This window comes from Heptranchias perlo, chromosome 10 (assembly GCF_035084215.1).
Source record: "Heptranchias perlo isolate sHepPer1 chromosome 10, sHepPer1.hap1, whole genome shotgun sequence".
In the NCBI taxonomy this organism is placed as follows: domain Eukaryota; kingdom Metazoa; phylum Chordata; class Chondrichthyes; order Hexanchiformes; family Hexanchidae; genus Heptranchias; species Heptranchias perlo.
In genome coordinates this window covers 80,643,703-80,668,072 of record NC_090334.1, presented here as the reverse complement: position 1 = coordinate 80,668,072, position 24,370 = coordinate 80,643,703, and the positions used below count along the sequence as shown (strand labels likewise).

General features: G+C 48.3%; 1 protein-coding gene across 1 annotated transcript in view; it reads left to right on the top strand.

Annotated features, from left to right (window-relative positions):
- The first annotated feature begins 22,469 nt into the window (after nt 1-22,469).
- LOC137326728 (calmin-like) overlaps nt 22,470-24,370 on the top strand; it is a 59,441-nt gene continuing 57,540 nt past the window's right edge. Inside the window, exon 1 of the mRNA XM_067992089.1 lies at nt 22,470-22,634. Within this exon, the coding sequence (XP_067848190.1) occupies nt 22,553-22,634 (82 nt within the window). The 5' untranslated portion in view covers nt 22,470-22,552. The remainder of the gene's footprint in view (nt 22,635-24,370) is intronic.

Genomic DNA, 24,370 nt, shown 5'->3' with positions numbered 1-24,370 from the left:
TTGTGAGGGGCTGCGATTAGTGAGGGGCTGCGATTAGTGAGAGGATGCGATTTGTGAGGGGCTGCGATTAGTGAGAGGATGCGATTGGTGAGAGGATGCGATTTGTGAGGGGCTGCTATTTGTGAGGGGCTGTGATTAGTGAGAGGATGCGATTTGTGAGGGGCTGCGATTTGTGAGGGGCTGCGATTAGTGAGAGGATGCGATTTGTGAGGGGCTGTGATTAGTGAGGGGCTGCGATTAGTGAGGGGCTGCGAATTGTGAGGGGCTGCGATTTGTGAGGGGCTGTGATTAGTGAGGGGCTGCGATTAGTGAGGGGCTGCGATTAGTGAGAGGATGCGATTTGTGAGGGGCTGTGATTCGTGAGAGGATGCGATTTGTGAGGGGCTGTGATTAGTGAGGGGCTGCGATTTGTGAGAGGATGCGATTTGTGAGGGGCTGCGATTAGTGAGGGGCTGCGATTAGTGAGAGGATGCGATTTGTGAGGGGCTGCGATTAGTGAGGGGCTGCGATTAGTGAGAAGATGTGATTTGTGAGGGGCTGTGATTTGTGAGGGGCTGCGATTAGTGAGGGGCTGCGATTAGTGAGAGGATGCGATTTGTGAGGGGCTGCGATTTGTGAGGGGCTGTGATTAGTGAGGGGATGCGATTACTGAGGGGCTGCGATTTGTGAGGGGCTGCGATTAGTGAGAGGATGCGATTAGTGAGGGGCTGCGATTAGTGAGGGGCTGCGATTTGTGAGGGGCTGTGATTAGTGAGGGGCTGCGATTAGTGAGGGGCTGTGATTAGTGAGGGGCTGCGATTAGTGAGAGGATGCGATTAGTGAGGGGCTGCGATTAGTGAGGGGCTGCGATTTGTGAGGGGCTGTGATTTGTGAGGGGCTGTGATTAGTGAGAGGATGCGATTAGTGAGGGGCTGCGATTAGTGAGGGGCTGCGATTTGTGAGGGGCTGTGATTAGTGAGGGGCTGCGATTAGTGAGGGGCTGCGATTAGTGAGGGGCTGCGATTTGTGAGGGGCTGCGATTAGTGAGGGGCTGCGATTTGTGAGGGGCTGTGATTAGTGAGGGGCTGCGATTAGTGAGGGGCTGCGATTTGTGAGGGGCTGCGATTAGTGAGGGGCTGCGATTAGTGAGAGGATGCGATTTGTGAGGGGCTGCGATTAGTGAGAGGATGCGATTTGTGAGGGGCTGCGATTAGTGAGGGGCTGCGATTTGTGAGGGGCTGTGATTAGTGATGGGCTGTGATTAGTGAGGGGCTGCGATTAGTGAGAGGATGCGATTTGTGAGGGGCTGCGATTAGTGAGGGGCTGCGATTAGTGAGAGGATGCGATTTGTGAGGGGCTGCGATTAGTGAGGGGCTGCGATTAGTGAGAGGATGCGATTTGTGAGGGGCTGCGATTAGTGAGGGGCTGCGATTTGTGAGGGGCTGTGATTAGTGAGGGGCTGCGATTAGTGAGGGGCTGTGATTAGTGAGAGGATGCGATTTGTGAGGGGCTGTGATTAGTGAGGGGCTGCGATTAGTGAGAGGATGCGATTTGTGAGGGGCTGCGATTAGTGAGGGGCTGCGATTAGTGAGAGGATGCGATTTGTGAGGGGCTGCGATTAGTGAGGGGCTGTGATTAGTGAGAGGATGCGATTTGTGAGGGGCTGCGATTAGTGAGGGGCTGCGATTAGTGAGAGGATGTGATTTGTGATGGGCTGCGATTAGTGAGAGGATGCGATGTGTGAGGGGCTGCGATTAGTGAGGGGCTGCAATTAGTGAGAGGATGCGATTTGTGAGGGGCTGCGATTAGTGAGGGGCTGCGATTAGTGAGAGGATGCGATTTGTGAGGGGCTGCGATTAGTGAGGGGCTGCGATTAGTGAGAGGATGCGATTTGTGAGGGGCTGCGATTAGTGAGGGGCTGCGATTAGTGAGAGGATGCGATTTGTGAGGGGCTGCGATTAGTGAGGGGCTGCGATTAGTGAGAGGATGTGATTTGTGAGGGGCTGTGATTTGTGAGGGGCTGCGATTAGTGAGGGGCTGCGATTAGTGAGAGGATGCGATTTGTGAGGGGCTGCGATTAGTGAGGGGCTGTGATTTGTGAGGGGCTGCGATTTGTGAGGGGCTGTGATTAGTGAGAGGATGCGATTTGTGAGGGGCTGCGATTTGTGAGGGGCTGCGATTTGTGAGGGGCTGTGATTAGTGAGAGGATGCGATTTGTGAGAAGATGTGATTTGTGAGGGGCTGCGATTAGTGAGAGGATGCGATTAGTGAGGGGCTGCGATTTGTGAGAGGATGTGATTTGTGAGGGGCTGCGATTAGTGAGAGGATGCGATTTGTGAGGGGCTGTGATTTGTGGGGGGCTGTGATTTGTGAGGGGCTGCGATTTGTGAGGGGCTGCGATTTGTGAGGGGCTGCGATTTGTGAGGGGCTGCGATTTGTGAGGGGCTGTGATTAGTGAGGGGCTGCGATTAGTGAGAGGATGCGATTCGTGAGGGGCTGTGATTTGTGAGGGGCTGCGATTTGTGAGGGGCTGCGATTTGTGAGGGGCTGCGATTTGTGAGGGGCTGCGATTTGTGAGGGGCTGTGATTAGTGAGGGGCTGCGATTAGTGAGAGGATGCGATTCGTGAGGGGCTGCGATTTGTGAGGGGCTGCGATTAGTGAGAGGATGCGATTTGTGAGGGGCTGTGATTAGTGAGAGGATGCGATTTGTGAGGGGCTGTGATTAGTGAGGGGCTGTGATTAGTGAGGGGCTGTGATTAGTGAGAGGATGCGATTTGTGAGAGGATGCGATTTGTGAGGGGCTGTGATTAGTGAGGGGCTGTGATTAGTGAGAGGATGCGATTTGTGAGGGGCTGTGATTAGTGAGGGGCTGTGATTAGTGAGAGGATGCGATTTGTGAGAGGATGCGATTTGTGAGGGGCTGCGATTAGTGAGGGGCTGCGATTAGTGAGAGGATGCGATTTGTGAGGGGCTGCGATTAGTGAGGGGCTGCGATTAGTGAGAGGATGTGATTTGTGAGGGGCTGTGATTTGTGAGGGGCTGCGATTAGTGAGGGGCTGCGATTAGTGAGAGGATGCGATTTGTGAGGGGCTGCGATTTGTGAGGGGCTGTGATTAGTGAGGGGATGCGATTAGTGAGGGGCTGCGATTTGTGAGGGGCTGCGATTAGTGAGAGGATGCGATTAGTGAGGGGCTGCGATTAGTGAGGGGCTGCGATTTGTGAGGGGCTGTGATTAGTGAGGGGCTGCGATTAGTGAGGGGCTGTGATTAGTGAGGGGCTGCGATTAGTGAGAGGATGCGATTTGTGAGGGGCTGCGATTAGTGAGGGGCTGCGATTTGTGAGGGGCTGTGATTAGTGAGGGGCTGTGATTAGTGAGGGGCTGCGATTAGTGAGGGGCTGCGATTAGTGAGAGGCTGCGATTAGTGATGGGCTGCGATTAGTGAGAGGATGCGATTGGTGAGAGGATGCGATTTGTGAGGGGCTGCTATTTGTGAGGGGCTGTGATTAGTGAGAGGATGCGATTTGTGAGGGGCTGCGATTAGTGAGAGGATGCGATTGGTGAGAGGATGCAATTTGTGAGGGGCTGCTATTTGTGAGGGGCTGTGATTAGTGAGAGGATGCGATTTGTGAGGGGCTGCGATTTGTGAGGGGCTGCGATTAGTGAGAGGATGCGATTTGTGAGGGGCTGTGATTAGTGAGGGGCTGCGATTAGTGAGAGGCTGCGATTAGTGAGGGGCTGCGATTAGTGAGGGGCTGCGATTAGTGAGAGGATGCGATTTGTGAGGGGCTGTGATTAGTGAGAGGATGCGATTTGTGAGGGGCTGTGATTAGTGAGGGGCTGCGATTAGTGAGAGGATGCGATTTGTGAGGGGCTGCGATTAGTGAGGGGCTGCGATTAGTGAGAGGATGCGATTTGTGAGGGGCTGCGATTAGTGAGGGGCTGTGATTAGTGAGAAGATGTGATTTGTGAGGGGCTGTGATTTGTGAGGGGCTGCGATTAGTGAGGGGCTGCGATTAGTGAGAGGATGCGATTTGTGAGGGGCTGCGATTTGTGAGGGGCTGCGATTAGTGAGAGGATGCGATTTGTGAGGGGCTGCGATTAGTGAGGGGCTGCGATTAGTGAGAGGATGCGATTTGTGAGGGGCTGCGATTAGTGAGGGGCTGCGATTAGTGAGAGGATGTGATTTGTGAGGGGCTGTGATTTGTGAGGGGCTGCGATTAGTGAGGGGCTGCGATTAGTGAGAGGATGCGATTTGTGAGGGGCTGCGATTAGTGAGGGGCTGTGATTTGTGAGGGGCTGCGATTTGTGAGGGGCTGTGATTAGTGAGAGGATGCGATTTGTGAGGGGCTGCGATTTGTGAGGGGCTGCGATTTGTGAGGGGCTGTGATTAGTGAGAGGATGCGATTTGTGAGAGGCTGCGATTAGTGAGAGGATGCGATTAGTGAGAGGATGCGATTTGTGAGGGGCTGCGATTTGTGAGAGGATGTGATTTGTGAGGGGCTGCGATTAGTGAGAGGATGCGATTTGTGAGGGGCTGCGATTTGTGAGAGGATGTGATTTGTGAGGGGCTGCGATTAGTGAGAGGATGCGATTAGTGAGAGGATGCGATTTGTGAGGGGCTGCGATTAGTGAGAGGATGCGATTTGTGAGGGGCTGCGATTAGTGAGAGGATGCGATTCGTGAGGGGCTGTGATTTGTGGGGGGCTGTGATTTGTGAGGGGCTGCGATTTGTGAGGGGCTGCGATTTGTGAGGGGCTGTGATTAGTGAGGGGCTGCGATTAGTGAGAGGATGCGATTAGTGAGGGGCTGTGATTTGTGAGGGGCTGTGATTAGTGAGGGGCTGCGATTTGTGAGGGGCTGCGATTAGTGAGAGGATGTGATTTGTGAGGGGCTGCAATTTGTGAGGGGCTGCGATTAGTGAGGGGCTGCGATTAGTGAGGGGCTGCGATTAGTGAGGGGCTGTGATTAGTGAGAGGATGTGATTTGTGAGGGGCTGCGATTAGTGAGGGGCTGCGATTTGTGAGGGGCTGTGATTAGTGAGAGGATGCGATTTGTGAGGGGCTGTGATTAGTGAGGGGCTGTGATTAGTGAGAGGATGCGATTTGTGAGAGGATGCGATTTGTGAGGGGCTGTGATTAGTGAGGGGCTGTGATTCGTGAAAGGTTGCGATTTGTGAGGGGCTGTGATTAGTGAGGGGCTGTGATTAGTGAGAGGATGTGATTTGTGAGGGGCTGCGATTAGTGAGGGGCTGCGATTTGTGAGGGGCTGTGATTAGTGAGAGGATGCGATTTGTGAGGGGCTGTGATTAGTGAGGGGCTGTGATTAGTGAGGGGCTGTGATTAGTGAGAGGATGCGATTTGTGAGAGGATGCGATTTGTGAGGGGCTGTGATTAGTGAGGGGCTGTGATTCGTGAAAGGTTGCGATTTGTGAGGGGCTGTGATTAGTGAGGGGCTGTGATTAGTGAGAGGATGCGATTTGTGAGAGGATGCGATTTGTGAGGGGCTGCGATTAGTGAGGGGCTGCGATTAGTGAGAGGATGCGATTTGTGAGGGGCTGCGATTAGTGAGGGGCTGCGATTAGTGAGAGGATGTGATTTGTGAGGGGCTGTGATTTGTGAGGGGCTGCGATTAGTGAGGGGCTGCGATTAGTGAGAGGATGCGATTTGTGAGGGGCTGCGATTTGTGAGGGGCTGTGATTAGTGAGGGGATGCGATTAGTGAGGGGCTGCGATTTGTGAGGGGCTGCGATTAGTGAGAGGATGCGATTAGTGAGGGGCTGCGATTAGTGAGGGGCTGCGATTTGTGAGGGGCTGTGATTAGTGAGGGGCTGCGATTAGTGAGGGGCTGTGATTAGTGAGGGGTGCGATTAGTGAGGGGCTGCGATTTGTGAGGGGCTGTGATTAGTGAGAGGCTGTGATTAGTGAGGGGCTGCGATTAGTGAGGGGCTGCGATTAGTGAGGGGCTGCGATTAGTGAGAGGATGCGATTTGTGAGGGGCTGCGATTAGTGAGGGGCTGCGATTAGTGAGAGGATGCGATTTGTGAGGGGCTGCGATTAGTGAGAGGATGCGATTGGTGAGAGGATGCGATTTGTGAGGGGCTGCTATTTGTGAGGGGCTGTGATTAGTGAGAGGATGCGATTTGTGAGGGGCTGCGATTTGTGAGGGGCTGCGATTAGTGAGAGGATGCGATTTGTGAGGGGCTGTGATTAGTGAGGGGCTGCGATTAGTGAGGGGCTGCGATTAGTGAGGGGCTGCGATTAGTGAGGGGCTGCGATTAGTGAGAGGATGCGATTTGTGAGGGGCTGTGATTAGTGAGAGGATGCGATTTGTGAGGGGCTGTGATTAGTGAGGGGCTGCGATTAGTGAGAGGATGCGATTTGTGAGGGGCTGCGATTAGTGAGGGGCTGTGATTAGTGAGAAGATGTGATTTGTGAGGGGCTGTGATTTGTGAGGGGCTGCGATTAGTGAGGGGCTGCGATTAGTGAGAGGATGCGATTTGTGAGGGGCTGCGATTTGTGAGGGGCTGTGATTAGTGAGGGGATGCGATTAGTGAGGGGCTGCGTTTTGTGAGGGGCTGCGATTAGTGAGAGGATGCGATTAGTGAGGGGCTGCGATTAGTGAGGGGCTGCGATTTGTGAGGGGCTGCGATTAGTGAGGGGCTGTGATTAGTGAGGGGCTGCGATTTGTGAGGGGCTGTGATTTGTGAGGGGCTGTGATTAGTGAGACGATGCGATTAGTGAGGGGCTGCGATTAGTGAGGGGCTGCGATTTCTGAGGGGCTGTGATTAGTGAGGGGCTGCGATTAGTGAGGGGCTGCGATTTGTGAGGGGCTGTGATTAGTGAGGGGCTGCGATTAGTGAGGGGCTGCGATTAGTGAGAGGATGCGATTTGTGAGGGGCTGCGATTAGTGAGGGGCTGCGATTAGTGAGAGGATGCGATTTGTGAGGGGCTGCGATTAGTGAGAGGATGCGATTTGTGAGGGGCTGCGATTAGTGAGGGGCTGCGATTTGTGAGGGGCTGTGATTAGTGATGGGCTGCGATTAGTGAGGGGCTGCGATTAGTGAGAGGATGCGATTTGTGAGGGGCTGCGATTAGTGAGGGGCTGTGATTAGTGAGAGGATGCGATTTGTGAGGGGCTGCGATTAGTGAGGGGCTGCGATTAGTGAGAGGATGTGATTTGTGATGGGCTGCGATTAGTGAGAGGATGTGATTTGTGATGGGCTGCGATTAGTGAGAGGATGCGATGTGTGAGGGGCTGCGATTAGTGAGAGGATGCGATTTGTGAGGGGCTGCGATTAGTGAGGGGCTGCGATTAGTGAGGGGCTGTGATTAGTGAGAGGATGCGATTTGTGAGAGGATGCGATTTGTGAGGGGCTGCGATTAGTGAGGGGCTGCGATTAGTGAGAGGATGCGATTTGTGAGGGGCTGCGATTAGTGAGAGGATGCGATTTGTGAGGGGCTGCGATTAGTGAGGGGCTGCGATTTGTGAGGGGCTGTGATTAGTGATGGGCTGCGATTAGTGAGAGGATGCGATTTGTGAGGGGCTGCGATTAGTGAGGGGCTGCGATTAGTGAGAGGATGCGATTTGTGAGGGGCTGCGATTAGTGAGGGGCTGCGATTAGTGAGAGGATGCGATTTGTGAGGGGCTGCGATTAGTGAGGTGCTGCGATTAGTGAGAGGATGTGATTTGTGAGGGGCTGCGATTTGTGAGGGGCTGCGATTAGTGAGGGGCTGCGATTAGTGAGAGGATGTGATTTGTGAGGGGCTGCGATTTGTGAGAGGATGTGATTTGTGAGGGGCTGCGATTAGTGAGAGGATGCGATTTGTGAGGGGCTGTGATTAGTGAGAGGATGTGATTTGTGAGGGGCTGCGATTTGTGAGAGGATGCGATTTGTGAGGGGCTGCGATTTTAGTGAGGGGCTGTGATTTGTGAGGGGCTGCGATTTGTGAGGGGCTGTGATTAGTGAGAGGATGCGATTTGTGAGGGGCTGCGATTTGTGAGGGGCTGTGATTAGTGAGGGGCTGCGATTTGTGAGGGGCTGCGATTTGTGAGAGGATGTGATTTGTGAGGGGCTGCGATTTGTGAGAGGATGTGATTTGTGAGGGGCTGCGATTAGTGAGAGGATGCGATTTGTGAGGGGCTGTGATTAGTGAGAGGATGTGATTTGTGAGGGGCTGCGATTTGTGAGAGGATGCGATTTGTGAGGGGCTGCGATTAGTGAGAGGATGTGATTTGTGAGAGGATGCGATTAGTGAGAGGATGCGATTTGTGAGGGGCTGCGATTAGTGAGAGGATGCGATTAGTGAGAGGATGCGATTTGTGAGGGGCTGTGATTTGTGGGGGGCTGCGATTAGTGAGAGGATGCGATTAGTGAGGGGCTGCGATTAGTGAGGGGCTGTGATTTGTGAGGGGCTGCGATTTGTGAGAGGATGCGATTTGTGAGGGGCTGTGATTAGTGAGGGGCTGCGATTAGTGAGAGGATGCGATTAGTGAGGGGCTGTGATTTGTGAGGGGCTGCGATTTGTGAGCGGCTGTGATTAGTGAGGGGCTGCGATTAGTGAGAGGATGCGATTAGTGAGGGGCTGTGATTTGTGAGGGGCTGCGATTTGTGAGGGGCTGTGATTTGTGAGGGGCTGCGATTTGTGAGGGGCTATGATTTGTGAGGGGCTGCGATTTGTGAGGGGCTGTGATTTGTGAGGGGCTGTGATTAGTGAGGGGCTGTGATTAGTGAGGGGCTGTGATTTGTGAGGGGCTGCGATTTGTGAGGGGCTGCGATTTGTGAGGGGCTGTGATTTGTGAGGGGCTGTGATTAGTGAGGGGCTGTGATTAGTGAGGGGCTGTGATTAGTGAGGGGCTGTGATTAGTGAGGGGCTGTGATTTGTGAGGGGCTGCGATTTGTGAGGGGCTGTGATTTGTGAGGGGCTGTGATTTGTGAGGGGCTGTGATTAGTGAGAGGATGCGATTAGTGAGGGGCTGCGATTTGTGAGGGGTTGCGATTAGTGAGGGGCTGCGATTAGTGAGGGGCTGCGATTTGTGAGGGGCTGCGATTAGTGAGGGGTTGCGATTAGTGAGGGGCTGCGATTAGTGAGGGGCTGCGATTTGTGAGGGGCTGCGATTTGTGAGAGGATGCGATTTGTGAGGGGCTGCGATTAGTGAGGGGCTGCGATTAGTGAGGGGCTGCGATTAGTGAGGGGCTGCGATTAGTGATGGGCTGCGATTAGTGAGGGGCTGCGATTTGTGAGGGGCTGCGATTAGTGAGGGGCTGCGATTAGTGAGGGGCTGCGATTAGTGAGGGGCTGCGATTTGTGAGGGGCTGCGATTTGTGAGGGGCTGTGATTAGTGAGGGGCTGTGATTAGTGAGGGGCTCTTCATCATGTAAAAGATTTGCAGAGCACCTTATTACATTTCTCAAACAGCTCAAAGTGTTTGATGTACAATGAATTGTTTTGAGTGCAGTGGCTGTTTTGGAAGCAGACAAGGTCCCCTCAGAGCAGTGTTACACATTCTATTGACTAAAGTGTCACGTTGCAAACATAATTTGTTTTTGAAGATTTACCTGTTTTGTTATATTCTCCCCCTGAGATTTGACCATTTATAATTCCTTCATTTGGGCCATGCTCCTAGCATACACCTGGTGCTGAATTCTGGGGAGTGGCTGCTTCATCTTAAGTGGTGTTCACGGAGACATCTCCAAAACCTCCATTGGTAAGTATGCTGCAAATGGAGAAATATGACACGCAGGTGCCAGGTTCAATCCATTGTCTGTCTTTAGTTGCCTGATCTCAGAGTTGGAAGTGGTTGCCCATAGCAGCCACTTTGGGCTAAAATATAGGAGTCTCAAAAATAGGAGGAATATTTCTGGAATATTTTACAAGACAACATCAATGTTCAGTTATAGAGTGTGGAGAAGAGGAAGTAGGTGGTGGTCTTAGAGTACTCAAATACTAAATCACGCCTCCATAATCCAGTAAAATACTTGAACTTGGTGTTTAAACCTGCAGATAAAGGATATTCAGGGGCCATAATATAAAACAGGATTTTCAGATCGCTTGGCAGGCCATCCCAAAGTGCTTTACAACCAATGAAGTACTTTTGAAGTGTAGTCACTGTTGTAATGTAGGAAACGTGGCAACCAATTTGCACACAGCAAGATCCCACAAACAGCAATGAGGTATTTCACCAATGAAATTGTGTTTTATTTAGTTTTTTATGGTTGAGGGATAAATTTTGGCCAGGACACCTGGGAGAACTCCCCTGCGCTTCTATGAAAAGTGCAATGGGATCTTTAATGTCCACCCGAGAGGGCAGACAGGGCCTCAGTTTAACGTCTCATCCGAAAGACGTCACCTCTGACAGTGCAGCACTCCCTCAGTACTGCACTAGAGTGTCAGCCTGGATCACGTACTCAAGTCTCTGGAGTGGGACTTGAACACATAACCGTTTGACGCAGAGGTGAGAGTGCTACCACTGAGCCACAGCTGACACACATTATATACATTATAAAGAGCACAATGTGGTATATACCTTCCGTAGGATGGCATGTGATATAAGCTCTACATAGAGTGTGGCATATATATTGTACTGGGTGGCATGCTGCATATACATTATATAGAACAATGTGTGGTATATACACTATATTGAATGATGTTTTGTATATACATTATATTTGGTATTGGGCGATAGAACATTATTTTGCGTGGTACATGATATATACTTTGTATTGAGTTGTATGTGGTATATACTTTAAACGGAGTGATGTGTGATGTATGTATTATATAGTGTGGCATGTGGTTTATGCATTATATAGCATGGTTGTGCAATATACATTATGTTGTATATGCTTTATATAGGGTTATTATCGGTAAAAGTATTATAAAGCACAGGGGGGTTGTAGTGCCGGAGGAGGTGAGAGAGATAGGAGGGGCAAAGGATTTAAAGACAAGGATGTGAATTTTGAATTTGAGGCATTGAGGGACCAGGACACAATGTAGGTCATCAAGGGCAGTAGTGATAAGTGAACAGGACTTGGTATGGGATAGAAAATGGACAGCAGAGCTTTGGTGGAGCTGATGTTTACAGAGTGTGGTAGGCCAGCGAGGAGAGCATTCGAGTCTGGAGGCGCTGTAGGCGGGGATGAGGGTTTCAGCAGCATGGGAGCTGAGGTAGGGATGGAGGTGGGTGATGTTACTGAGAAGGAAGTAGACGGTCTTTGTGATTGAGAGGATATGGGGTCGGAGATCAGGGTTAAATATCACGCCAAGACTGCAAACGGTCTGGTTCAGCCTGAGAGAGCATCTGGGGAAGGGAGCTAAAGTCATTGGCGAGGGATTGGAGTTTGTGGCGGGTTTCAATCTTTGCAATGTTTAGCTGGAGGAAAAGGTTGAGAAGCTTATATTTAAATGCTTGAGAAGGTGGGGTGAGTTTGTTAGAACTTCTTACTGCCTAAGGGCCTGATTAAGCTGGGTCAGGTCCTTTCAAAACTGTTCATATTAGCTTTGGATGTAATTGAAGTAGTTTTGCAAGAGCATATGACATGAATTAAAGGCAATGTGATCCATGTAGAAAAAAAAATCCCTTCTCTCAGCCAAAAGACAAAAGTTCCATCTCCACGCACACTAGAATTACACAGAATCTGCAGCACAGAAACAGGCCGTTCTGCTCAACGGGTCTATGCCGGTGTTTATACTCCACATGAGCCTCCTCCCACTCTAATTACTTCTTCCCACCCTGCACCCCCCCCCCCCCCGTATCCCCCTATTCCTTTCTCCCTCACGTATGCATCAAGCCTCCCCTTAAATGCATCGATGCTATCATCTTCAGCCACTCCATGTGGCAGCGAGGTCCACATTCTCACCACTCTCTGTGGAAAGAAATTCCTCCCAAATTCTTCACTTAAACCAGTTTTGACAGCTCAGGCCTGATTAGGGCAAGTGGTTAACACGGCACAACACATAAATTGGTACTTTTGAAGTGTAGTCACTGTTGTAATGTAGGAAACGCGAGAGCTAATTTGTGAACAGCAAGGTCCCACAAACAGCATTGTGATAATGATCAGATAATCTGTATTTTAATGATGCTGGTTGAGGGATAAATATTGGCCAGGACACCGGGGAGAACTCTTCTGCTCTCTTTGAAATAGTGGCCATGGGATCTTTTACAGCCACCTGAGAGGGCAGACAGGGCCTTGGTTTAATTTGTCATCTGAAAGACGGCATCTCCGACAGTGCAGCACTCCCTCGGTCCTGCACTGGGAGTGTCAGCCTGGATTTTGTGCTCAAGTCTCTGGAGTGGGGCTTGAACCCACGACCTTCTGACTCAGAGGCAAAAGTGCAACTCACTGAGCCTCTGCATCCCTGGAATAGGGAAGGGGAATGAGTTTCCCTCTCTCTAACCCAGAGTACTAAGGCTACCTGTAGCATTGCTGGCCCTGGCACTGTCTCTTTCCCCAGATCAGCACAGACCAAAGATTGAACCTGGGCCCTCTGTGGTGTAATGGGGCTCTGCTCCTCACCACCCTAAACCGATGAGTCATCGGCAAGCCAAAAGTAACCATCGCTGTGTAGAAAATAGAGGCTATTTTCATCAGTTGAGAAAGTTGAGTTAGATTGAGTCATCAATGTTCAGTGTGGCCGAGTACTGCCGTGTGTGACACTTTCCAGCCCACCAGTACTGCACAGCCTCCAAATGCTGCTGTGGATTAGTCACAAAAACACATCTCATTCACTGCACTCAGAGGGAGGTGATCTGCATATTCCTCCACCCACACAGATACACACAGTCACAACTGCAGGATCCACGGCAAGGTGCCACATCTGACTACATCGCAGGGATCGTCGACCAGTAAGTCCGACTCCTTGAGCCTGAATGGTGGTCTGGACATCTGAGTGTGTGTTAGGGAGTACAGGGGAGGAAGGTGGAGGACGGGGGGATGCAACAGCCTGTGTAATGTGTGTGTGTGCCTGTGAAAGAGTGCTGTCTGTGCGGCCTGCAGGGTATGTGTGCGAGTGAAGGACATGATGTGTGGCTTTGCGTGCGTCTGTGTGCAGGATGTATATCAGTGGGCCAAGAATTTCCTCGGCACAGAGTCCCAGGTTATTCAGAGCCAGCGGCCCAGAATTTGCTGGATTGGGGCATCTTGTGGTGACCCTGTTTGTCAGATTTTCTTCCTGCACCCTTCAGCTCAGAAATGGTTTTGCGCCGCGAATTGCTGGAGCTGATAATGGCGCAGTGAGTGAAAGAGGGAATCTGGGACCCTAGTGAACGAACGACCAACAGTCCATCTCCTTAACCAATGAGATTTCCAAGGTTGAGAAAGAAACAGAGGAGTGACGGAGAAGGAGGATGCACTAGAGTCAAATTAAGTACAGAAAGAGAAATAAAGATTGGATTAAGAGAGAAAAAAGGACTGAAAGCAAAAGTAAGAAAAAAAATTAAAAATGTAACATTTCAAATTTAAGAACAATTCACTATCTACAGGAATGAGACTTCACAATTTCAATTGTTCCATTTCTGGGCCAGAGAGGTTGTGTGGCATTGCAGGAACATAAATCTCATCATTAAAAATGTCCTTACACTGTTAAGTACTAGCCCTAACTTTCTGCAGCAAGTTTAATTCGTTTTAACAGCAAAATGCAGCAATTTCTTGAAACTCACGGGTACTTTAGAGGACGAGGCAAACAGGGGAGCAGCACAAATCATCCAGCAACTTGTGGTGATACTCAACTCACGGTGTATCTCGTCCTCACCTCAAATTGCCGGGTTATTTACATATTAATAGCGGTGTGCACGTTAAACTCGCTATTATTTTCCCAGCAAATTCTGACCCCATGTGTCTTCAACGCTGTGACACACTGCCCAGTGCTACAGTGTGTGTGAATGTGTGTGTGCAAATGTGTGACTTACTGCTCCCAGGGTATGCATTTGTTGGGTGTGTTGTGTGCCTCTGTGAATCAGCATCGGTGTTTGTAGGAACTTTGTGTGCCTATGTCACCATAAGGTCTAGAAGTCAGCATTGGAGTGAGTGCGTATTTGTTCGGTGCCTGTAAGGCAAATTTGTGATTATGTGTAATTGCAAATGTGTAGGATATGGTTATGACTACTGTTGTGTGTATCTCTATAGGATGTTAGTCACTCTATGGTATAACTGTATTTGTGTGTGTTTGTAAAGTGTAATTGACTATTTGTTGTTTGTATCTCTGTATGGCTGTGACTGTTTTATATGTGTCTGTGGAGTATAATTGTGACTGTATTTGTTGTGTATATGTCTGTAGGATGTGTTAGTCATTCTGTGTGTATATTTGTGTATTTTTGCAGGTATAATTATGACTGTTCTGTGTATCTGTAGAGTGTGTCAGTCACTCTGTGTGGTGTATCTGTGTATCTCTGTAGGGTGAGTCAGTCACTCTGTGTGTTGTATTTGTGTATTCCCGAGATTCTGGAAGGGTCCCATCAGATTGGAAAATAGCGAATGTAACTCCTCTATTCAAGAAAGGAGGAAGACAGAAAGCAGGAAACTACAGGCCAGTTAGCTTAACATCTGTCATAGGGAGAATGCTAAAATCTATTATTAAGGAGGTTATAGCAGGGCACTTAGAAAATATCAGTGCAATCAGGCAGAGTCAACACGGCTTTGTGAAAGGGAAATCGTGGTTCACTAATTTATTAGAGTCCTTTGAGGAAGTAACAAGCAACGTGGATAAAGGGGATCCTGTGGATGTGGTGTACTTGGATTTCCAGAAGGCTTTTGACAAGGTGCTACATCAAAGGCTACTACACAAAATAAGAGCTCATGGTGTAGGGGGTAACATATTAGCATGGATAAAGGATTGGTTAGCTAACAGGAAACAGAGAGTAGGCATAAATGGGTCATTTGCAGGTTGGCAAGATGTAACGAGTGGAGTGCCACAGGGATCAGTGCTTGGGCCTCAACTATTTACAATCTATATCAATGACTTGGATGAAGGGACTGAATGTATGGTTGCTAAATTTGCTGATGACACAAAGGTAGGTAGGAAAGTAATTTGTGAAGAGGACATAAGGAGTCTGTAAAGGGATATAGATAGGTTAAGTGAGTGAGCAAAAATTTGGCCGATGGAGTATAATGTGGGAAAATGTGAACTTGTCCACTTTGGCAGGAGGAATAGAAAAGCAGTATATTATTTAAATGGAGAGAGATTGCAGAACTCTGAGGTACAGAGGGATCTGGGTGTCCTAGTACATGAATCACAAAAAGTTAATATGCAGGTACAGCAAGTGATTAGGAAGGTAGATGGAATGTTATCATTTATTGCAAGGGGAATGGAATATAAAAGTAGAGATGTTTTGCTACAGTTGTACAGGGCATTGGTGAGACCACATCTAGAATACTGTGTGCAGTTTTAGTCTCCTTATTTAAGAAAGGACATAATTGCTTTGGACGCAGTTCAGAGAAGGTTCACTCGACTGATTCCTGGGATGAGGGGGTTATCTTATGAGGAAAGGTTGGACAAGTTGGGCCTGTATACACTGGAGTTTAGAAGAATGAGAGGTGATCTTATTGAAACATATAAGATCCTGAGGGGATGTTTCCCCTAGTGGGAGAGACTAGAAGTAGGGGCCACAGATTAAAAATAAGGGGTCTCTCATTTAAGACAGAGATGAGGAGAATTTTTTTCTGTCAGAGGGTCGTGAGTCTGTGGAACTCCCTTCCCCAGAGAGCGGTGGAGGCAGGGTCATTGAATATTTTTAAGGCTGAGTTAGACAGATTCCTGATTAACAAGGGAGTCAAAGGTTATAGTAGGTAGACGGGAAAGTAGGGTTGAGATCACAATCAGATCGGCCATGATCTCATCAAATGGCAGAGCAGGCTCGAGGGGCCGAATGGCCTACTCCTGCTCTTAATTTGTATGTTCGTTGTCACAGGTGAGGCAGGAGAGTCAGAGAGGTGAGCACAGTATAAAAGCAGAGACCGAGAGCGGGAGGAGAGTCTGAGAATCTAAGGCAAGTCATGGCAGCAGAGCTCGCAGAGTTCACTGTGGAGCATCCGCAGATTACGCAGGCAGAAAGGAAATGAGTGACCACCAGGCAGAGTAAAAGGACTAGGCAGGTAGAGCAGGAGTCCCTTGGGGCCATCTCCCTCTCAAACAGATATTCTGCTTTGGATACTATTGGGGGAGATGGCTTATCAGGGGAAAGCAGCAAGAGCCAGGTTCAGGGAACCACGGGTGGCTCTGCTGCACAGGAGGGGAGGAAGAAGAGTGGCAAGGCTATAGTGATAGGGGATTCAATTGTAAGGGGAACAGATAGGCGTTTCTGCGGCCGCAAACGTGACTCCAGGATGGTATGTTGCCTCCCTGGGGCTAGGGTCAAGGATGTCATGGAGCAGCTGCAGGGCATTCTGGAGGGGGAGGGTGAACAGCGAGTAGTCGTGGTCCATATTGGTACCAACGACATAGGTAAAAAAAGGGATGAGGTCCTGCAAGGTGAATTTAAGGAGTTAGGAGATAAATTAAAAAGCAGGACTTCAAAGGTAGTGATCTCAGGATTACTACCAGTGCCACATGCTAGTGAGGATAGGAACAGGAGAATAGACAGGATGAATGCGTGGCTGCAGGGATGGTGTAGGAGGGAGGGTTTTAGATTCCTGGGACATTTGGACCGGTTCTGGGGAAGGTGGGACCTGTACAAGCGGGACGGGTTACACCCGAGCAGGACCGGGACCAATGTCCTCGCGGGGGTGTTTGCTAGTGCTGTTGGGGAAGGTTTAAACTAGAGTGGCAGGGGGATGGGAACCTGAGCAGGGAGTCAGAAGGGAATAAAGTTGAGAGCAGCAAGAGTGGGGAAGACCCAGGGGAAATTTACAATACAAATAGTACAAACAGTTGTTCAAGAACAAGTGAAAGGGAAAAGCGTAGAGCAGCGGAAAGAAAGTGTACTTTAGGCACTACAGATGAAGTGAAAACTAGAAGGCGTAAGGCGATTAACCCAGCATCAAAGCTGAAGGTCAGGCTAGTGTGTGTGGCCCAACTAAGAGTTCTATATACAAATGCATGGAGTATAAGGAATAAATTAAATAAACTACAGGTTCAAATTCAAATTGGAGGGTATGACATGATAGCTATTACTGAGACATGGCTGCAGGATGGTCAGGATTGGGAACTAATTATACCAGGTTATAAGGTCTACAGGAGAGACAGGGAAAATGGAAGAGGGGAGGAGTAGCCTTAATGATTAGAGATGAAATCACTTCAATGATAAAGGAGGATATAACGAGAGGTAAGCAGCCAACAGAGACCTTATGGGTTGAATTGAGAAATAGGAAAGGATCTAAGACTATAGTGGGAGTTGTGTATAGGACCCCTGGCAGCAGCTCTGAAGTGCTAGATTGTATAAATGCAGAGATTAGACAAGCGTGTAAGAAAGGCATAGTGGTCTTAATGGGAGACTTTAACCTTCACATAGATTGGGAAAAGCAGACTAGCAACTGTCAGAATGGTAGTGAATTTCTTGAGTGTGTCCGGGATAGTTTTCTACAGCAGTATGTCCTAGAGACAACAAGGGGGCAAGCCATACTAGATTTAGTAATGAGTAATGAACCAGATTTAGTTAACGGCTTAACTGTGCGTGAACATCTATCCAATAGCGATCATAACATGATCGAGTTCAATGTCGTGTTTGAAAGGGAAAAAAGTGAATCAGCTGCTCAGATTCTAGACTTGGGCAAGGCCGACTTCAATGGGATGAGACAGAGACTGTCCACAGTAAACTGGGCAAATCTGTTAATGGGTAAAATGACTGATGATCAGTGGGAAATGTTTAAAGAAACATTTAACGTGATACAGAATCGGTTTATACCCCTGAGGGGCAAGAACTCTACTTGCCAAAAAAAAGAGCCATGGACAAGTAAAGAGGTAAGGGACAGTATAAGACATAAGGAAAGGGCATACAAAAAGGCAAAAAATGGCACAGATCCTGGCGAATGGGAAAGATACAAAGATCAACAAAGGGTCACAAAACAGATAGTAAGAGCTACAAAAAGAGAGTATGAAAAGAAACTCGCAAGGGATATCAAAACCAATACGAAGAACTTTTATAGTTATATTAGGAAAAAGAGGGTGGTCAGGAGCAGTGTTGGCCCCTTAAAAACTGAAAGTGGGGATATTGTCATTGACAATGGGGAAATGGCGGACATGTTGAACAATTACTTTGCGTCAGTATTTACTGTAGAAAAAGAGGATAGCATGCCGGAAATCCCAAGAAAACTAATATTGAATTGGGGACAGGGACTTGATAAAATTAACATAGGTAAAGCAACAGTAATGAAGAAAATAATAGCACGAAAGAGTGACAAATCCCCAGGACCAGATGGTTTCCATCCCAGGGTTTTAAAGGAAGTAGGTGAGCACATTGCAGATGCCCTAACTATAATCTTTCAAAGTTCTCTAGATTCAGGAACTGTCCCTCTAGATTGGAAAATTGCACGTCACTCCACTTTTTAACAAAGGAGAGGGAAACCGGGTCATTATTTTTTTTTTATTCGTTCACGGGATGTGGGCGTCGCTGGCGAGGTCAGCATTTATTGCCCATCCCTAATTGCCCTCGAGAAGGTGGTGGTGAGCCGCCTTCTTGAACCGTTGCAGTCTGTGTGGTGACGGTTCTCCCACAGTGCTGTTACGAAGGGAGTTCCAGGATTTTGACCCAGCGACAATGAAGGAACGGCGATATATTTCCAAGTCGGGATGGTGTGTGACTTGGAGGGGAACGTGCAGGTGGTGTTGTTCCCATGTGCCTGCTGCTCTTGTCCTTCCAGGTGGTAGAGGTCGCGGGTTTGGGAGGTGCTGTCGAAGAAGCCTTGGCGAGTTGCTGCAGTGCATCCTGTGGATGGTACACACTGCAGCCACAGTGTGCCGGTGGTGAAGGGAGTGAATGTTTAGTGTGGTGGATGGGGTGCCAATCAAGCGGGCTGCTTTATCTTGGATGGTGTCGAGCTTCTTGAGTGTTGTTGGAGCTGCACTCATCCAAGCAAGTGGAGAGTATTCCATCACACTCCTGACTTGTGCCTTGTAGATGGTGGAAAGGCTTTGGGGAGCCAGGAGATGAGTCACTCGTCGCAGAATACCCAGCCTCTGACCTGCTCTCATAGCCACAGTATTTATATGGCTGGTCCAGTTAAGTTTCTGGTCAATGGTGACCCCCAGGATGTTGAGGATGGGGGATTTGGTGATGGTAATGCCGTTGAATGTCAGGGGGAGGTGGTTAGACTTTCTCTTGTTGGAGATGGTCATTGCCTGGCACTTATCTGGCGCGAATGTTACTTGTCACTTATGAGCCCAAGCCTGGATGTTGTCCAGGTCTTGCTGCATGCGGGCTCGGACTGCTTCGTTATTTGAGGGGTTGCGAATGGAACTGAACACTGTGCAGTCATCAGCGAACATCCCCATTTCTGACCTTATGATGGAGGGAAGGTCATTGATGAAGCAGCTGAAGATGGTTGGGCCTAGGACAGTAATGAAGACCAGTTCGCCTAACATCTGTTGTGGGGAAAATGCTGGAGTCTATAATTAAGGATAGGGTGACTGAACACCTCGAGAATTTTCAGTTAATCAGAGAGAGCCAGCATGGATTTGTGAAAGGTAGGTCATGCCAGACAAACCTGATTGAATTTTTTGAAGAGGTGACTAAAGTAGTGGACAGGGGAATGTCAATGGATGTTATTTATATGGACTTCCAGAAGGCATTTGATAAGGTCCCACATAAGAGACTGTTAGCTAAGATAGAAGCCCATGGAGTCGAGGGAAAAGTACGGACTTGGTTACGAAGTTGGCTGAGCGAAAGGTGACAGAGAGTAGGGATAATGGGTAGGTATTCACATTGGCAGGATGTGACTAGTGGAGTCCTGCAGGGATCTGTCTTGGGGCCTCAATTATTCACAATATTTATTGATGACTTAGATGAAGGCATAGAAAGTCTCATATCTAAGTTTGCCGATGACATAAAGATTGGTGGCATTGTAAGCAGTGTAGATGAAAACATAAAATTACAAAGGGATATTGATAGATTAGGTGAATGGGCAAAACTGTGGCAAATGGAATTCAAGTAGACAAATGTGAGGTCATCCACTTTGGATCAAAAAAGGATCAAACAGGGTACTTTCTAAATGGTAAAAAGTTAAAAACAGTGGATGAACAAAGGGACTTAGGGGTTCAGGTACATAGATCATTGAAGTGTCATGAACAGGTGCAGAAAATAATCAAGAAGGCAAATGGAATGTTGGCCTTTATATCTAAAGGACTAGAGTACAAGGGGGCAGAAGTTATGCTGCAGCTATACAAAACCCTGGTTAGACCACACCTGGAGTACTGTGAGCAGTTCTGGGCACCGCACCTTCGGAAGGACATATTGGCCTTGGAGGGAGTGCAACGTCGGTTTACTAGAATGATACCCGGACTTCAAGGGTTAAGTTACGAGGAGAGATTACACAAATTGGGGTTGTATTCTCTGTAGTTTCGAAGGTTAAGGGGTGATCTGATCGAAGTTTATAAGATATTAAGGGGAACGGATAAGGTGGATTGAGAGAAACTATTTCCGCTGGTTGGGGATTCTCGGAGTAGGGGACACAGTCTAAAAATTAGAGCCAGACCTTTCAGGAGCGAGATTAGAAAACATTTCTACACACAAAGGGTTGTAGAAGTTTGGAACTCTCTTCCGCAAATGGCAATTGATACTAGCTCACTTGCTAAATTTAAATGTGAGATAGATAGCTTATTGGCAACCAAAGGTATTAAGAGATATGGGCCAAAGGCAGGTATATGGAGTTAGATCACAGATCAGCCATGATCTTATCAAATGGTGGAGCAGGCACGAGGGGCTGAATGGCCTACCCCTGTTCCTATGTATCTCTGCAGGGTGAGTCAATCACACTGTGTGGTGTATCTGTGTATCTCTGTAGGGTGTGTCAGTCACTCTGTGTGGTGTATCTGTGTATCTCTGTAGGGTGTGTCAGTCACTCTGTGTGGTGTATCTGTGTATCTCTGTAGGGTGTGTCAGTCACTCTGTGTGGTGTATCTGTGTATCTCTGTCGGGTGTGTCAGTTACAGTGTGGTGTATCTGTGTATCTCTGTAGGGTGTATCAGTCACTCTGTGTGGTGTATCTGTGTATCTCTGTAGGGTGTGTCAGTCACTCTGTGTGGTGTATCTGTGTATCTCTGTAGGGTGTGTCAGTTGCAGTGTGGTGTATATGTGTCTGTTTGTAGAATATAATTGTGAATGTGTTTGTTCTCTGTAGGGTGTGTCAGTCACTCTGTGTGGTGTATCTGTGTGTTTGGAGGGTGTGTCAGTCACTCTGTGTGGTGTATCTGTGTATTTGGAGGGTGTGTCAGTCACTCTGTGTGGTGTATCTGTGTATTTGGAGGGTGTGTCAGTCACTCTGTGTGGTGTATCTGTGTATCTCTGTAGGGTGTGTCAGTCACTCTGTGTGGTGTATCTGTGTGTTTGGAGGGTGTGTCAGTCACTCTGTGTGGTGTATCTGTGTATCTCTGTAGGGTGTGTCAGTCACTCTGTGTGGTGTATCTGTGTATCTCTGTCGGGTGTGTTCGTCACTCTGTGTGGTGTATCTGTGTATTTGGAGGGTGTGTCAGTCACTCTGTGTGGTGTATCTGTGTATCTCTGTAGGGTGTGTCAGTCACTCTGTGTGGTGTATCTGTGTATCTCTGTAGGGTGTGTCAGTCACTCTGTGTGGTGTATCTGTGTATTTGGAGGGTGTGTTAGTCACTCTGTGTGGTGTATCTGTGTATTTGGAGGGTGTGTCAGTCACTCTGTGTGGTGTATCTGTGTATCTCTGTCGGGTGTGTCAGTCACTCTGTGTGGTGTATCTGTGTATCTCTGTAGGGTGTGTCAGTCACTCTGTGTGGTGTATCTGTGTATCTCTGTAGGGTGTGTCAGTCACTCTGTGTGGTGTATCTGTGTATTTGGAGGGTGTGTTAGTCACTCTGTGTGGTGTATCTGTGTATTTGGAGGGTGTGTCAGTCACTCTGTGTGGTGTATCTGTGTATCTCTGTCGGGTGTGTCAGTCACTCTGTGTGGTGTATCTGTGTATCTCTGTAGGGTGTGTCAGTCACTCTGTGTGGTGTATCTGTGTATCTCTGTAGGGTGTGTCAGTCACTCTGTGTGGTGTATCTGTGTATTTGGAGGGTGTGTCTGTCACTCTGTGTGGTGTATCTGTGTATTTGGAGGGTGTGTTAGTCACTCTGTGTGGTGTATCTGTGTATTTGGAGGGTGTGTTAGTCACTCTGTGTGGTGTATCTGTGTATTTGGAGGGTGTGTCTGTTCAGTGGGTAATGGTTTGGTCCCTTCTTGCCCAGCAAATATTAACCACGTGTTGCTGTGTGGTGAACACCCCTTCTGGGGCGGGCAAACCGACCGTCACTCGGAAGCCGCCCCAATCCATGCCATGAGCGAGTCTCCGATTCCGCCCTTTCCCCGCCCAGCGCTTCAAACTGATCCCTTGAGACCTTTCTCTTGGTACGATTCCCTCCCAGGTTAAAGGGAAGCTGTGATTGTGCTGTCGGGAACCCCGGGCTCTCTCTCTCTCTCTCTATGGCAGGACACGAATGGGACTGGTTTCAACGCGAGGAGCTGATCGGCCACATCAGCGACATCAGGGTGCAAAATCTCCAAGGTAAGGAAGAGCCTGTTGCAACTGAGGCGTTAGCGCAGAGGAGCACAGCCCACTCGAGGGAAGGGCGAAAAGTTCGCCACAAACTTTTTCTCTCTCTGTAAAAGCAACCATCGATACTGGCTCGGAGCAAACGCTGCTCTCCCCGCGGGTTATTTAACATTCTCACCAGGCAGGGCAGTTTAGAAATGAACCTTCTCCTTTGTTTTAAACCAAGGCTCTTTGCAAATGAGCGCTACTGGTGATTTAAGAGTTACGTACATTAAAAAAAAATATATTGTGGGAATGGTCAAAAGTCGTGGGCGAACTTTTCCTTTTCCAGAAATTCTTCTTCCGATAGGGTCGAATTCCATTCTAATGAAAGCAGTTTTACATTATTCCACTTTGACTGACGTTTTGGCATTTGTGGATCTGTGTGAGTGTGTGTTCAGTTGGCACAGACAATCATTCTCTCTTACCCCCCTCATTTTGACTCTGTGCAGAGTACAGGATTGAAAACTTGCCATATCTCTCTCACTCTTTAGGATTTCAAAGAGAGGGGGTGGGGTCGGGTGCAAATATGCCACAGGACCCTTCCGTTCCAGACTGCAAGGTCACAAGAGTAATAATTATGTTAAATACAGCTGATACCTGACCTCAAATCAGTGGCCGGTATTTACTGCATTTCCTTATGCTTACCTGGACCCTGCTGCATAGGAACAGGAGGAGGCCATTCAGCCCCTCGAGCCTGTTCTGCCTCCTTCCAAACCTCTGGTACCAACTGTGTTCACTGGTGTCATAGTCATTAACTGCTCCTCTGTGTGTGTGTCTGTCTCTCTGTTTTATTGATAAAATTATGGTCAGTGCTGCTCTTAACTTCTCTTGTTCCTTCTGAGCTCCAAATATCCCGTTCTGCACAACCATCCTCCTCCATGTGTTGAAATTAAGAGGTGGAGATGCCGGTGATGGACTGGGGTTGACAATTGTAAACAATTTTACAACACCAAGTTATAGTCCAGCAATTTTATTTTAAATTCACAAGCTTTCGGAGGCTTCCTCCTTCCTCAAGTGAATGTGGAAATGAAATCCTCGAACCCTTCGCATTTATAAATCACAGAACAATAACTGGTGATTACAGATAGTCTTTCCAACTGTCTGTTGCCAAGGCAATCACAGTATGCAGACAGAGAGGTGTTACCTACAGGGCCACCGAATATACAAACAACTTTTTTTTGGTTGTTTGTATATTGCAATCACCAGGCACCGCTCTGTGACTCATAAATGCGAAGGGTTCGAGGATTTCATTTCCACATTCACCCGAGGAAGGAGGAAGCCTCCGAAAGCCTGTGAACTCCAAACAAAACCGTTGGACTATAACTTGGTGTTGCAAAATTGTTTACAATTCCTCACTTTCAATATTGTACATTGGCGATTCTCTTAGGAAAATATTTTTGGGGGGAAGTGTCAAAGTTTTTCTGTAATTTCACCTCACTTGAGGAAGGAGGAAGCCTCCGAAAGCTTGTGAATTTAAAATAAAATTGCTGGACTATAACTTGGTGTTGTAAAATTGTTTACAATTGAAATTAAGACTCAATGCACCATCTTCCAGTCTAACTCACTCTTTCCCTGGATCTCAAAACTGGAATTCTTTATTTCCCTCAGTCATCCTTTCCTCCAGTCTAAGCTTGGTGACACCTAATTGCTGCTGCCTGATTTCCATTGCCTTGTCCGCTATTCTTTCCAAACTTGGTGGTGTCGTG